Source organism: Ambystoma mexicanum, chromosome 11, assembly GCF_040938575.1.
Source record: "Ambystoma mexicanum isolate Mex_15411 chromosome 11, UKY_AmexF1_1, whole genome shotgun sequence".
Lineage (NCBI taxonomy): Eukaryota > Metazoa > Chordata > Amphibia > Caudata > Ambystomatidae > Ambystoma > Ambystoma mexicanum.
The window spans coordinates 739182517-739199299 of NC_090934.1; the positions used below are offsets into that span (position 1 = coordinate 739182517).

A 16783-nucleotide genomic window follows, 5' to 3' on the forward strand; every position below is an offset into this window, starting at 1 on the left:
CAACAGAACAAAGCTATCGCTTCTTACCTTTGCAAATTCTATATTTTCGAATGAAATCCCACTTATTTCATGAAGCTGGAAAAAAGGAACAATTTTAAGAACAAATAGCACAACATTTCATTGTTTTAAAATATATATATGAATGCAAATCAAGATCTTATAAACATTTGAAAGAATCAGTTATTTTCGTAAATATTAATCAGGTTTGTGACAGGATAGAGCAAAAATCTGGTGAAAGGCCTTGTGAGGAGTTAGGAATGAAACTCGGACACAAGTTAACCATGATTTTGGTTAAAGACTTTAACTAAAAATCAAAGGGTTGGGAAAAGGCCTCTCTGACCCGGTTCTAAGAGGAATTCCGTAGCTCAACTAAAACTAAGCATATGTCTGTGTCAGGATGTCAAATACAAAACTCTCCTGTGTCCAAAGTTCTATTCTGACCCTCACACTGTAAACTAATCTTGAGGGTGAAAGTGGAAATGGAAAGGTTTTTAACCTTGGGTGGTTTAGAAAAGTGTTAAAAAAGGAAGAATTAATGGCTTGAACTCCAACGTTGTTCAAAGATAAAAGGTCCTTGCTAGAGAAGCTGGGTTCCCTTCCCTGGATTCCTCTTCAACACAAACATTCTTCAAACAAATGTTCCTTGCATCTTTCTTTTTAATTTATTTTTATTTATCAACAGGTTGACGTCACCAACAACCAGAGTACACAGGATCATAAATGAAAACACATTATGAAAAAACAATACAAGCACAAATGAGGGCCATGTTAAAAAAAAAAAACTAGACTCGAATCAAGCCAATAATAGACAGAAAGAATTGACAGGTCATGCCCACTCCAACAATAAATAAATAGGCCTCAAGTCACCTTGCAAATACTTGAAATAAATATATCACAAAACTGTATCCTACATCCTCGCTCCAGTGAAGACGGCTGTTATGAACGTAGGGTAGGCTTTCTCAGACCTTGTTCACTCCTCCACCAGCCACCATATCACTGCTCGCGGCTTCCCCACCCCGTAAGAAGGTGCACACCGGGTCCCATATATTAGCGGGCCTATATTGGGCTGGCTGCATTCTTCAATACTCCTGTTCTAGATCACAGCACCACGCCAGATATTCTAACCACTTTGCTGCGGTTGGGGGTACAGGGCTTGACCAGCAAATCAATATACAACACTTCTCCCCAATCAAATCGGTCTACCACTCTGCCATCCACTCCCTTTGACTTCTCTCTCCTTATGACTCCATCTCCTCTTCTCTCACCTCTCTAAGTTGGCTCCCATTCCACTCCCAGCTTAATTTCAAGTTCCCCTGTCTAGTCTTAAAATCTCTCTATGGTCTTGCTCCCCCTACCTCTCCTCCATCCTCACTTTCCATACTACTTCTTGTTCTCTCTGTTCTGCCGATTTCTTCCTACTATCTCCTCCTCCACCACCCTGTGCCCCTTCCCGATTCTGTTCTTTCCAACTGCTCGCCCCTTTCCACTGGAACCGCCTCCCCCTCTCCATCCGCTCTACTCCCTCCTTCCCCAACTTCCGTACCTCTCTAAAATCCTCTCTTCCATTCACCTCCCTAAAACTCTTTGCTTCCTCTCTCTTCTGCTACTACTTCTACCCACACCTCCTACTCCCTTTCCTACTTCTCTTCCACCTCTCCCTCTCCTCTCATGCTACCCCCATACCCCACTTCCTTCACTTTTCTAAACCTCATCTCTTCCTTCCTTTCCCCTTTCACCCTCTGCTTCCTCTCTAACTTCAACTCTCTCCCCTGGTCATACCTCCTACTTCCTCTCACACCTTGGTCCCTCCCTACCCTTCTTATCCTCTTCTATAATGTAAATTGTTTTTGTACTGTTTTCTGGTTTAATTCAATTGTTACTTAATGCTTGTTGTATCTAGATTGTTACTCTTGTAAAGTGTTTTGGATTAAAACACTATATGAATTAAATAAAATACAAATACTTTGCCAATTGCATAAATATGGATAGTAATTTTGTCCTCTCCTTATAAGCCCCCGGCAACCACCTAAACATACAGCAGATGATGCTCTGGGGAATGTCCTGATAAATCATAAGCCCCATCATTTCAGTCACTTGATGGCATAAGGTCACCAGGGAAGGGCAGTCCCTAAGAACGTGAATAAATCCAGCATTATCGATTTTGCACCTGGGGCACCTTCCATCACTGCATCTATCACATGTTTTCTGGACCGCAGGGGATAGATAGCCCGGTGAAGAATTTTAAATTGAATGAGCTTAAACTGGGAGTTAATTGCCACTTTCCTAGTGTATAAGCACATATATTGCTACCTCTTATGTTCCAGTTCTGAGCCAATATCCACTGCTCCCAGCGAACTACACGCTGGAACCACCATTGGGGCCGAGTTTAGGACCATCTGATAATTTGTAGATACCACCCTTTTAGCATTCGCAGCATTAAACAGGTACTTTAAAAGAGGGAATACTTGCAGTTTGGAAGGAAAGGATAGTGACCAAGCCCAAAACGTCTTGCGGATCCTGAAGAACTGAAACATCAGTCCAAATGCATCGCCTAGCTTGGCCCGACTTGTTACCAGGAAACGAAATTCCCATTAGCGTAGATGTCAAACATATTATGAACCCCAAATCACTCTTAATCCTACCATCACACGTCAGAGATATACATTGAATATCCCAGACCATGAGCTAAGGGGTATACAGAAGTAGGACCTGCATTCTCTGGCACAAGCTCTGCCATGCATGGACAGTACACGCTGCAGGGTCGACTGGGCACTTCTCCTTAATCTGAATAGAAATCAGGGTACTGTAAGTGAATATGCGAGGGCTGACCTACTCTCAATCCTAACCTGTGGGAAAACTGGGATCCAATATGACACAAACAAAGCCTGTGCAGCCAGATAATGCCACTCCAAATCAGGTACATTTAATCCCTCCTGTTCCCATGACCCAGTGAGTGTCTCCCATTGAATTATGGGTGCCTTCGTACTACACACCAGCTTAATCAACAGTGACTTCAGCTCTGTGAAGAATTGGAAGCCTGGCCACACTGGGTTATTAAGAAATAAATAATTTAATTTAAGAAGAATAACCATTTATATTAATGCAACTTCCCCATGAGAGAAGTTGGGAGTGAAAACAACCGGTCAGCTTTAATCCAAAGGTCTCTTAATAAGCCTCATGGTTGTCTTTAAGCGATTGGGAGCTGCTCCTACTAACTTGTGTACCCAAATAGTTTGTCGAAGTGTGTTCACAATGCAACCGTTCAGTGCCCAAGGGCTGCAGAGTGGCCTCATTCAGTGGAAATAGGATCGACTTAAGACCAATTTACCTGTAGCTCTGCTACTCTACCAAATGCTTCAATCCCCTGTGAAAGAGGCTGTATATTCCAACCTGGGTTCTTAACATAAAGGATATCATCTGCATAGAGTAACATCAAATCCCGAACCACTCCGAATGCTAGCCCCCAATGTTTATGTAGCGTTCCCAAGCAAAACGTGAGCTGTTCCATGGTGATTGCAAATAAGAGAGGGAGCAACGGACATCCCTGACGCGTCCCCCGTCCCAACCCAAAGCTGCCAAATGTCTAACAAAAAGACCAATCCTAGAAGTCACCCCCAAATACAGGACTTTTATGCGTTGTAGGTAGTACACTGGTACCCTTACCCTCTTGAGAACCACAAACAGATAAACCCAAGCTACAGAATCAAATGCCTTCTCCATGTCTAAAAGCGCTCCAATCGCCTGCACAGAGAGTTCAAACTGGGCTAGCACCACAAACAGTCTCTGTAAATTGAGGGCTGTAGAGCAGCCTAAGATAATGCCAGACTGATCTGAATCCACTATGAAAGGGAAGTAATCTATCAGTCAAGATTTTAGAGAATATTGTTGCATCCATGTTAGACGGCGCAGTCGAATGGGTCCTTATCGGGCTTTAGTATCAAGGAGATAAAACCCTCTCACATTGTAGGGGGTAGCAACCCCAATTGCAAGGCTTCCTGCCACACTCAAGTTAAATAATCAGCAACATTAGGGCCATAGCCCTTAAAAATACTTTGAGGTAATTCCATCCGAACCCAGAGCCTTAGCAGGGAGATCTTTAATCCCTTTCAGGATGCCATTAGCAGTGATAGGTGTTTTCAAAATTGCTTTAGCCTTTGCGCCAAGCCCTAACAACGCTGTCTCTTCAACAAAGAGCTTCATGGTGTCCTGCTCTGCTCTACCTCTGGCAGCATACAACTTAACATAAAACGCTCTGAATTCTGCAAGAAGTAAATCGGGTTCTGAAATCCATGTGCCATCAGCTTGTCTAATCACCATGATGTCCGTTTGGTCCCTTTCACCCCTCACCAACCTAGCCAAGTACCTACCCGGCCTCCCCTCTTCACCATACCTTCGCGCCAATCGAGGGGTCGTGAGAAAACGCACTTCTCTATCCGCCTCATCCCTTAAGTGATCAAGGGCAATTTCGGATCGCCGCCAGGTTCTCACTTGAGGGCTGTGTTACTTCCCTGAACTGTAATTCTTTTAACTCCTCTTCTAGCCCACCCAACATCCTCTGAATCGCCTACAGCACCTCGCTTTCAATAGAGATGCAGAGCCCCCTCAAATAAACCTTAAACGCCTCCCAGAGGGTCCCTAATATGGTGACCAACCCTGCATGCAGGTAAAGAAAGGACGTTATAATCTCTAGCACTTCACTTCGACATACCACATCTAATAACGCTTAGCTTTGTAATTGCCAGTGGGGTCTAGCAACCATTAAATTCTCAATGAGGAACTGCCACAGAATTGGGGAGTGGTCGGACAATGTTCTCGGAAGCATGGTGCAACTGTTCACGCTACGAACCAAGCCCAGCCCTATCATTATATATGCGCGATTGCATGTTGTGTGCAGCGGAGTAAAAGGAAAAGTGTAGTGTTCTCCAGAGATCCAGAAGACTGAGGTCTGCTAGCCCACCCTATATTGCTCTAGCAGACGACAGTGACTTTGTACTAACAGTGGATCTATCCCATTCTGCATGCAGTATTGCATTAACATCTCCCACTACAATTAGAGTGTGTGAATATGCTAAGCAGTTAATCCACAGGGAGTCATAAAACCCAGAATAATCCGTATTCAAACCATACACGTTTACATAAGGGGACCAGATTCTGAGCCAGTGTCCCTGACACTATTACATATCTCCCATCAACGTCTCTTTCTTAATGCAATGGCCGAAACCACAGTGACTTATGGACAACAATTGAGACGCTACATGAATTTGAGGAATAAGTGTAAAACCGTGCATCTCCCCAGGATTTAGCAAACCCCTCATTCAACTTCCCTATCAAGTGCACTTCTTGAGGAAAAATAATCTTGGTCCAATGACGATCCCCATTAGCCAAGATCTTGTGCATTTTAAGCGGGATTATTCAGCCCTCTTACATTCCAACTGAGGAGGGTGCATTGCTCTTGCTTAGCCAACATTCAGCCCTCGTTCAGCCTCCTCATGCCCGTCTCCCCCAAGTACAACGTAACTTGACAGCAAACTTGTATACTCCGTACAATATTCAAAGCAACGTGAACCATTTTTAGTTGAAATTCCCGAACTCCTCACAACCTACCTGCTCGGCCACTGCCATGCCCCACCTGACCATGAGCCTGTCTCCCCGCTCTTCAACTTGGCACTAACCCCTTGCCCCCACCTCCACTGCTCAACCCCAAACAGCAGTGATATCCCCCTCACACTCCTACCCCAACTTCACCAACACCTCCCACCTGGAAGCCTATCTGGGGGGACGGACTTGGCGACTTCGTGGTTCGACCACTGTGAGCAGTCCCCCAAGAGGAGGAGGGACAATTTACACAGTGATAGTTAGCAACTGGCCCATTTAATTACATAACCAAAAAAGAAAAACAACTATGTGGGTGCTCGACAACTACCACCTTCCTGTAAACTCACTCTCCCCAGTTCACACATACAAATGCTCTGTCCAAAGCACATCCATGACCAAACATTGAAGGGAAATCACACCATTGTATTGCCATACTTCCCCAAACCACCACCTCTCAGCCTTTAGGCCTGGACTCGACAAAAGCTATTGCTTCAGCTGGATCTGTAAAAAAAATTAAAATGTCTTGTTATCATGAATAACACAAAGTTTAGAGGGGTAAAGCATGGCATATTGTATACCCCTCTCTCTCATCAAGCGTTTTGCAGCCAAAAATGAGAGCTGAGCCTGCTGTACTGATGGAGGAAAATCCTGGTAAAACGCCACTCTGGATTCCTTATAATGCAAGTGCCCAAGTTCACGTGTGCTACGCAGTATAGGATAGCAGTTGTGATAATTGAGCAGTCTCGCAAGGACTGGGTGTGGATTCTGCCCTGGTCTAGACTTCTGCACTGATACACAAGGAATAACAAAGGGGTTCTGGGAGTATCTTTACCGGCACAAACACAGCCCATTAACCTGCTCTTGGGTGGATGGCCCCCGGGAGAGTCTCAACCAAGTCTTTAGCTCACTGTCCCTTTCACAGAGAAGAAATATCCCTGCATATTAGTCATTGTCCTGCCCAGGGGCAGTCCAGCACCGAAATGCTAGGCAATTCTCCTCTGAACAAGAGTACCAACCCCACACACGTGTTTCGGCCTTATTGGGAATCATCAGTGAGGTGGAGTTGTGCCTCTCTAAGAAAAGTGAGCAAGGGGTCCACATCTGGATTCACCTGGTAACTTAGGGTGAGACCCAAAGTTACTTAATATGCAAAACAAAGGGGGCTCCGGGAGTCTCTCTACCGGCACCACGAACACAGCCCATTGACCTGTTCTTGGGTGGATGAAGGAGAGACAAAAACCCTGGTGTACTTCCTCCAAACTCCAGACATTGTGCAACATCTCTCCTTGATACAGGTATGGGGCAAAGAAGGACACTGCCGGAGCCGAGACACCGCCCCTTGGAGCTGCACAGACTCTTCCCCTGTGGGGTTGGGGGTGGCACAACTGCTGCTTGCCTGAGGGCACTAAACCTCTCCCACAGTGAGCAAAGGAGGGGAAGGATCAAATCCTTTCCCCCTGTTAGTGGGAGTTGAAGGCTGATACATTGCTAGGCCCAAATCCTTAGTCGTGCCCCTGGAACACTGGATTGTCTGAAGGGAGTAGTCCGCCTTGGCCCTGAAGAGGTTATGCCTGTCAAAGGGCATATTCAAGAGCTTTGCCTGAACTTTCTTGGCGAAACCGGAGGGTCTCATCCAGGATTGTCGCCTCATTACATTGCCAGTGGTTATGGCCCATGCCACACAGTCAGCCATGAACAGGCTAGTCTGCAGCATCTGTCAAGGATGTAAAACACCATCACATCTCCCCTCCGGTAGACTCAGCAGAGCACAAGATCGCTGAAGACAAAAAGGAAATGTGGCCAAGGCGCAGGAAGTATTTATTGCCCTCAGGGCAAGACTACCCAATGTTTCCAAACTCTTGCTCTCCCTCTGACTGGCCTTAACAGCCTAAACTGCCATACTCTCAGAAGAGACTTGAGTGGATAGGAAAGCTGGGTCGGAAGGCACTGGACGGTGCTTCTTGGCCAGGTCTCGGTCCACAGTAGAAACTGAGGCAGGCTCCTCCAAAACTTCCAACAAGGGAGCCTCCACTGCCAGGTTAAAAGACAGCAATGCCTCTCTTTGGGAGCAAGGCTCTGTTTGTTTAAATTAAACGTTAGGCCTGGGAGCGGAACACCAGATAGTCCTCAAACCGCCAACAAAATCAGTGTTTTGACCACTGTGCTGATAATTTGTTGGGAAGTAGCCTGTGGCTTCCTCAGAGTCGCTGTCATCAAACAACAGAGGTGTCCAAACCGCTGGCTTCTTATAAGTTCAAAGCCAACAGCTCTTCCCCCTCGCCATAAAACACCCTCCAGGAAATCCTTTACTCCATTAAGGCCTAGAGTTCCAGCTAGGAATGTACTAAGCAGCATATTTGGTATTCACCCAAATACTGAATAGTTTGTCACGTATATAGCCAAATCTGGTTAGTTTATTTAATCAATCAAGTTCTATACTTGAAAAAAACTCTTATTAAAAAAAACAGAAAGTATGATTTCAAATGTGTTTCTATGTTTCACTTATTTCTCTTTATTTTCATCAACATCTCATCCTTATTTAACACACACAGGCCAGACATTAACAGATTAACCAAAAAAAGCAGGGACCAGATGTTTGGAAGGTGAGCGACCCAAAGGCATCAGGGAAAAGCCATCGCTTTTGGATCCTGACCGTGGGGGTCGATATGCAAGGGAGGATCACCTAGGTGGAGGGACCTTGGGGAGTAGGGATAGGATGTCTATAGGGGAGACATGTTATCCCCCTTTTCCCTTAAGAATGAATCCTCCCCTCTCCCTTCTTTCATAGGGTTTTGTCAGTCCCCATCTCTTCCACACACATAATATGACTCTCAATCGTATACCTTTAAGACTGGGACGAGGAAGAGGCGACTTAGAGTAATGCACACTTCTAGTCAGTTTCACCACTGTGGTAGTGAGATATGATATGGCATTTATAACGCGCCTATACACAAGTGTTTCAAGGCGCGAGACTGACACAAGCAAGATGCCTATGAAGGATCAGGCATGACCAGTTAATTGATGTAATGAGGGTCAGCCAAACTAGTCGCACCTGCAACCTATTGGAAGGCTACATGTGCTTAAAAGGAGGCCCAAGCAGCAAATCTAAAGAGAAGGTGGAGCTGTGTTGCGAGGAGCCGGCTGGAGCAGGACCGGCAGAGAGGACACTGTGTTGCCAGGGGCTGCGAGAGGACCAAAGCCCCAGCAATTACCTGAACTGCGTGTTCCCAGCTGAAGCTGGGAGACACGGAAACCTCTGAACCGCCGCGGGATGCTACGCAAAGTTTTCCCCAACAGTGAAAGTTGCTCGCTGGACCTCCCGACACCTACCCAGGAGTGGAGAGAAGGGCAAAGAACGGCAAGAAGATGCCCAGCGAAGCAGAGCAGCCCCTGTGAGTGCGAGACAGGGGATACTCGTACCAGGGTGCTCTGGGGGCGAATCTTGGATATTTAATGATTGTAAACGAGCAAAAAGCTTATAAGAATATGGTTTGGAACCCGAATAGAAGAAATAATGAATCATGAAAAAGTTGTCAGGTATTTTGGAAAATGCAACAACATATATTGAATACCAAATTAGAGAAACAATATGCAAATCATGTGAAATTATAGCATGAGTGGAAAGCAAGTGATGTGCTATGGTGAAACTTGCTAGGAAGCATTAAGAAACAAAGTGAAAGCGGTCATGAATACTTATGAACTAAAGGAAAAGCAAGTGTGAAAGACAAGTTGTTACAGCTAAGAGGGACAAGGTGAAAGCAAGGTGGTGGAAGATGATAAACACCACAGAATAGGGTGAATGCAAGTTGTGGCAAAGCAAAAATACTGCCAATATACAAGTAGTGACCAAGCCCCAAAAACTGCCAAAGAGAAATCACAGCACATGTTAAGTACTGACAGTGGCGCCAGGTGGAAAACCGGTGTTAATCAAGAAGAACTAAGAGCATCACAAAGTGCCACGGGTTATCGGTTGCGTGACCTGTAATGGGTGGACCGTGTGGTCCGACAACTGCACATAGACTAACTCGGGAATGAGCCAAGAAAAGCCCCAAAGACAAAGGCTGTATGATACAAGTGCTGAAGTGAAAGAAAGCATCTGTTTGAATTGATACGAGTCAAAATGAATATAAAGTGAAGCCAACAATATTGGAGAAAATAAAGAGACTTGAACTGCGTGGAACTGTGTTAAACTTGGGGATGGGAACCCTGAGATATCCGGGAACTGTGATGAACTTGGGGAAGGGAACCCTGAGATATCCGGGAACTGTGTTGAACTTGGGGAAAGGAACCCTGCGATATCCTGGAATTGTGATACACTTGGGGAAGGACACCCTGAGTCCTTTTTGGTGGAACTATTTGAACTTGTGGAAGGGGAAGCTGAAAACTACCCCGACCTGGAAGAAGCTGTGAACTTTATTTTGAATACTGGTTCTTTTGGTGCTGCCATCCCTACACATTATGCATATTTAATTGTGAGGGCAAGTATATGTTTTCGACACAGACTTGTAAATTTAATTTACTGACACAGACTATCCTTAGTTTCTTTAGGTAGGGAAGTCCCACCTTATCATACGGCAAATTAGGCATTAATTCATCCTGATATAAAATAAAGTCCTTTTTTGTTAAGAAAGTGAATCTGTTGTCTGGTATTGCTTCATAAAGCCTTCACAAAGGATATTGCATACCCAAAACTAGTGGCAGGCTACATAGCAAAAACTGTTAGGTTGCAATGACCAAAATGAATACTGCAATTTGCAACCGCCAATCCAAATCGCACACATTGCAATCTCTTGTGAGTTGTAAGGTAGCTTAGTTGGTAACTGAATGTCAAACCTTCTTTCCAGCTCACACAGAAATAAAAGAATGGTGTATGTCTTCTCATGCAGGACACAAGTCGGGGGAGCATGTGAGGTGATTGTACCCCAATATCCCTACTGTTGTTAAAGAGGGAATTCCCTCCCTGATAGAACAACCATGGGAGAGGACTCTCCCAGAGAAGCCAATAGGGTGGAGCAGGGGTAAGCAATCACCCAAACCCTACAAGCTCTACAAACACTTGCCTGTTGGGAAGTCACTCAATTCCACCATATCTCAGTCCATGAGCTAAAGAATCCTATGGATCCCTCTCTAAAGGCCAGGGAAAGGCAGACGCTTCCTGATCTTGACCTTGGGGGGCAGGGGGGTGAGGAGGTCCACTGGGATGAGACATGGTATTTGTCCTAAAAAAGGAGGTGCCTTTATCGGTTGCCAAATCAGGTGAAGGCATATTGCCATTATAGTGTCCCCGACATACATATAAGATCTGTGACCCGGGGTACAAGCTCTGTTAAATCTGAGCAAACCTTGCCAATAGAAAGATCTTTTAAGGATAAATACTGTCCTTACTCCCTAAGGTATAGTAAAAAAGGATCAAGAGAAAATGCCCTAAATACAAGTGATTCCAATCCAATCCTAAGAGTCCATTTTTTATTGAGTTTAAGGGAACTAAAGCTACCCTTAAGAATAGCTATATTGTTAAAAAAACTGATGGGGACTACAAATCCCATAATCCCAGAATACTGGGACGAGGAAGAGGGTTGAAGAGGCATGTAGTAGTCAGGCAATTAAGCCTAACAGTGCGCGGATACATATTGGGTTGGGAGCACCATATAAATAAACAAACCTGAAGGAACCTGGGAGGCATATAAAGCTCCCTCAGGTGCAAGAAATTAGAAGGAGTGGAAGGAGCTGGAACTGTGACTGGAACGCTAGCTGTAGCAGTAGTAGCAGAAGGAAGAAAGCATGAGGCTGGCAAACCAAGCAGAAGTGGGAGAACAAGAGGGATGCTGAAACGTCGAGACAGCAGATTACACCTGCTTGTTCTGAGAGGGTCCGGGTTCCCCAAATTTTGAAGTGCAGCAGCTGTGCAGCAAAAGACGTGCAGAAGAGCTGTCTTTCTCCATGTGAGCCTGATTGCTGTGGTTGCCGAGCTGCAGACATGCAGGAGGCCATTGCAAGAAGCAATTGTCAATCCGAGGGTTCGGGAGCGAGCAGAGTTCCCAAAACGTGTGGCTAGACCAGAGACACCTTTTCAGGAGAAGGGTGTGGGTGCCCAGCAAGCCAGAAGCGGTAGAAGTATTGGCAGAAGTCGGGAACGCAGTGCAACCCGCAGAGCAAGTGTCTAAGAAGCCAGTGAGTGAAGCACAGCATTCTAAAACATTGTGCAAGCATCGCTGGTAACAGTATCCAGCTCCCCGTTCAAGCGAGTAAAAGTTGTGCATTGCATCTAAAATATCATGACCCATGAAAATGTAGCACTCCCGTATAACGTGAAAAGTCTTTTACTCGTGTGAGAATCCAACGTTACTAAAATCCATTCTTCAATTATTCAAAGACTGTTATTGCTTGAAGGAGTGGCTGCATGTCCCTAATTAAGGAGGGGGAACGCTGCTAAGACCATTACTGAATACCTACCTCTGACAATACAAGAGTAACAATCTTTAACTTGAAAAAACTACATCAGTGAAGGGTCGTTTGTGCCTAGTTGTGATTCCCAAAGGAAGCCTGAACTCTATCCTTTACTTCCACACAGGAATACAATTATATACCAATCTTTAAACCCTGAAGACTGTATCGAGAAGTTGTCGCCTGTGGCTGATTCTGATTTTCAAAAAAGACTGAATTCTATACTTTATTCTAAACATAGCATACCTTACATTTAAACAAGTTAAAGTGTATAACAGTTGCAGAAGAAAAGCATTACCAAAGCCAAGAGTCTCCCCCTATTTACACTGAAACAACATTTTCCAGAGTTAAAAAGCAATCTAACTGTACTGTAAAGTTGATAACATTTTATTGGCCTAAGATACAAGTGTGCAGGTATTACCTGAAGATAAAAGAGTGGCACCAAGGCTTCTGGGTAACTAATTGGGCTGATAACTCGCAGAAAGGTGCTGGTAAAGTTGGGTAAGGGAAACTGGCTGCTTGTAAAGACTATTTTGAAGTTGAGACAACCTGTAGTGCCAGGGATTGTGGAAGACAGAAAAGTGAGTCTCAAAGGCAAACCCAGGTTGTTTTGTGGCAGACAGACAAGAAAGACAAAGAGGCTACCCCTTTTGAAGAGAGTTATTCGGAGGAAGAGTGCCTTGTCTACTTAAAGTTGTTGAAGTACTTTGAAGTCTGTCTAAAAGTAGAAATCACTGAAGCTGTTGTAGTAGTCCAAAGTACTGAAGCTGTGGTGGTTCAGTGGATGCAATATTCTAGTAGTCCAAACAAAGAGGAGTACTGTGAGACAAAGGTTACTTTTCTCATACATAGTGAATCAAGTTGAAGTGAAGTTGTTAAAGTTGATGCAGCAGCATTAAGAAGTTATCCTGCCACATATACCATTGTGAAGCCCACAACTGTACCCAAGAAAATACAAACTGTTAACCAAGAACTGTGCACCACTGGTAGTTGTGGATATTGCATTTCTTTTGAATTGTGGCAAGTCTTTTTGAGGAAGGTAACAGAGCATGGTGGATTGTATAACCATTGGTGCTATTTGGAGAAAGTGGATATATCATCAAGAAGAAGAGATCTGCTAGTGGAATTCTGGTTAACAACCATTTACATTGACTTTGAACTACCAAGAACTGATTTGAGATATTTCTTTCTTTGGTTGAACACCAACATATCTGACGTTGAATCCTGCGGAAGGGAAATCATCCAGGACGTTAGAAGGTTATTCAGAAACTGTGAATGTTGTTCATTTGATGTTAACATGCCATATATTTTCTTTGTGTATTTGTTGCTTAGTGTGAGGGCCAGTGATCCTATGTTAGAGTGATTACGCTTAGCTTTGGTAAGGCAGGGAAAACCTCAGCAGAGTAGGGATAGTGAGGACTTTTTTTAATACATTCTCTTTAAGAATAAAATCACATTTGTTAAATCATCAAGCAGGTGTCCGCCTCGCATTACTGACCCCTCACAATGTCCACTTATCAATCCTCCTCCTACAATAACCACACAAGAGGATGCAAGGTGCTGTTTTTTTCTATTACTCTCCAACCCTCCATCATACAACACCAGTAGATACAGTGCTCGCTATCTCTCTGTGTCAAGAGACTTCCCAATAAGCAAGTTCTCCCATTAGGCCAATATGGGTTGGGAGACGTTGGCTGCATCTTTCAATGGCTCACATGTAACTGACTCATCCCCAGCCCTATTGACCTAGAAGAATTAGCCTGCCTGTAGGAAAATCTTCAGATTTCCAGATATCCTCCCCTCGTACTAATTTCACCCACAAAGCAAAGCTCTTTGACTATGTCCCATGCATAGTCCACGCACTGATCTCCATAACTAAACTGACTGGCAGAAAGGAAAACTTGAGAGATTTCCCAACATGAAGCTCCACCGAGAGGCCTATTAGGCGGAGACATATCCCTCTGCCTGACATAACAGTCTACCAAAGCCCTACTTGTCTCCACCATCTGTTATGAATTCAAGTTTCTTCACAGGCATTTCCCAGAGGAACAATCAATCCTCACCTTCGACTCATCCTTACCACTCCTTTTCTACAATAAACAAACCTATACGTCGTACTCCTATATTTAATCAGGAATGATTTGTAACAACATTTAATTCCATTCCCTTTTGAAATCTACACCTCAAAATTGCCTCTCTGAGGGATTATATTGCATTAAAATGAGAAGGCAAAGTATTCGGCTTGGAGCCAAATACTAAGAAATTATTCGTCTGGAACCAGGTCGCTATTTTTCAGCCAGTTATCGTCCAAACACTTACTCAAAGCCGAAGTTCGGTACACCCCTGGTTTCAGTCCAAAAGGCATAGGATTACCCTCTTGGTGGAAGATATCCCTCATCTTCGACACAAACACACCCAAAGGGACGGAACATAGTCCTGGGAAATCTGGGTGTCATGATGATTGGAGCTGGCACCAGCCCCATTACGCCAAGGGACGTAGCTGTCAGAAGCAGAGACAGATCTTCGCCTGTGGGAGCCTAGCCAGAACACACAGGTGTACAGTTCAAGTCCCGCGAGGGGTCTCTGCCAGTATATACAAGTGCGGTTGGACCCAATGGAAATGGTGGTAATGAGGTTGAAGCTGCCAGCGTGGAGCCTTGGTGGAGATGCCATGCAATTTCAGCCAAAACAGCTACCAATCCACTGAGTGGAGGATTAGGTGGGGAAAAATACCTGTGGAGCAGTCTCTTTAGAGCAGTCCATGGAGCGGTGGCTATCCTTCTTCGAATAAGAAGAGTGTTGCTGAGAGGAGCTGCTGTGCGAGCAGTCCTCATACAATGTGCTGCTGCTACTCCCTTTCCTTCCGGGCCAGAGTTCGGTCCTTCTGCTTCGCGGTGAAGGATCTCAAACGAGTTCTCTTATCGTCATTTTCCTTGTAGTAAAAGGTGAAGAAGCTTTGAGGCACGCTCCTGAAAAGCCTTTCGGATGCATCTACTGACCTGAGCTACAATCTTGGGGGGATGTGATTTCCTCCAAACAGTATAAAAATATCCTATGGCGATAAATAAGAGACGTCTATTTTCAGCAATAAACACAGAGCTTGAAGCCTGAGCTTTCAGCATGATTCACAATTTCAAAGTAGCGTTGTTCCTTAAGCGAACAGAGTGCGTGAAAATAGGAATTGAGGTGAAGTGCATGGGAAAAGGAACAGAGGTCTTGGGGCACCATGCATCAATATATATTGGCCCCGACACCATATCCGGCGCGGGGCACGTACATGCGTTAAGGGGAGCAGACATGGAGCCCCACTGCACCCCCTAGTGGTGACAAAGTTTCCAAAGTTCAGTTGCGCTATAGATAGTTGTCATAGATGCAAAATCTGGGAGAGGCAGAAATCCATTTGAATTATTCTTTTTCTAGTAACTTACTTCGGTAAGGCTACCTTAAATCTACCCAACTCAATTGCTGTTATGTTGAAGATGCTTGTTAGCTAGGTGGGCAATATTCCATATTTGGTGTGAATGATCTGATGTTCAACCTTTTAAATTGTCACGGACATGGTCGGACTTAGGGGTAGTTTTTTATGCAGTGTGGTGGTGGTGTGTTTTTGTAGTGCACATGTAATTTTAGGGTGTTTCTTGGGCATCTGGTTTCTACTGATGTGACCCTTGGGCACAGGTAGGGTAGCGTTGCAGTGTTTGGGCAAAGGATATGCTTTGGAATTGTTGACTTTCGGGCACCAGGCCCCAAACCCACTACTGGTTGGGCTTTGTAAGTTTGAGGAAAGCTGTTTTGCATTGATTCTAAAAGAGTTCTGTCCATTCTATGCATCGGACTACTCACCTGTGTTGCACTGTTAATTGATACATATGCAATTATATTTCTCATAAGGGTGGATGCATGTTTTATAAGGTTTTGTGTGACAATATTTTTATCTGCTTAGTGTGTAAACTAAAGGCCCAATAATTGTAGTTTTATATACATACATTCTAACTTGAATTACTGGTGTTGCTTCAGTATGAATTTACGCAGCCCTAGACCACTCTCACACCTTTCCCCAGACCAATCTTTGACCGCTCTGCTACCTTACATTGTTTGGGTTTGGCTAACCTCTCAGCGTCTTCCCTGTTCACCAAAATAGGTTGGCCTCCCAAAATCCTCCCACCAGGGCTGATTTTGGAAATCCATTTTAACAGATGAAATAAGATTAACAAATAGGGTTTACCATAACTAGTACTTTTCAACTAGTGGATACAAAAGGAAGGGAGTCACCATTTTGATCAGAAAGGGGCTCCCACTTCATGCTAGCGTAGATTTGAGAGACACAGAAGGGAAATACTTACTTATTAAAGCCATGGTAATGGCCAATTGGTTACATTTGTTTCAATTTACAACCCAAATGAAAGCCAGGACGCCTTCCTAGAGGCCTTTTCCTGGGTCTTGGCTAGATTTGCACAGGGAGGGAATAACCATTGGTGGAGCTTCAACTTTGTGTTCGACCCCACAATGGATAGATCATTGCCTCCAACAAGCCAGGACAAGAGAAACTTTCCGGCAAGAGCAAAATTACTATGTGACTTTTCCCTGATTGAAACCTGGAGGTTATCCCAACCAGGAGAGGAGGATTACACATTTTATTATGCAGGGAAGAAAGGGCTCTCAAGGTTGGACATGCTAATGATATTCAATACTCTTATGCCAAAAGTAGTGGCAATAAATAACCTCCAATGGGTCGCATCAGATC

The 16783-nt window shown here is 44.4% G+C and overlaps 1 protein-coding gene across 3 annotated transcripts in view; it reads right to left on the minus strand.

Annotated features, from left to right (window-relative positions):
* The window catches only part of USP47 (ubiquitin specific peptidase 47), a 2970466-nt gene that overhangs the window by 63366 nt on the left and 2890317 nt on the right, over nucleotides 1–16783 (minus strand). For all 3 annotated transcript variants that reach the window (XM_069623643.1, XM_069623644.1, XM_069623642.1), the window contains one exon: nucleotides 28–75. In XM_069623643.1, coding sequence (XP_069479744.1) covers nucleotides 28–75 — 48 coding nt within the window. The remainder of the gene's footprint in view (nucleotides 1–27; nucleotides 76–16783) is intronic.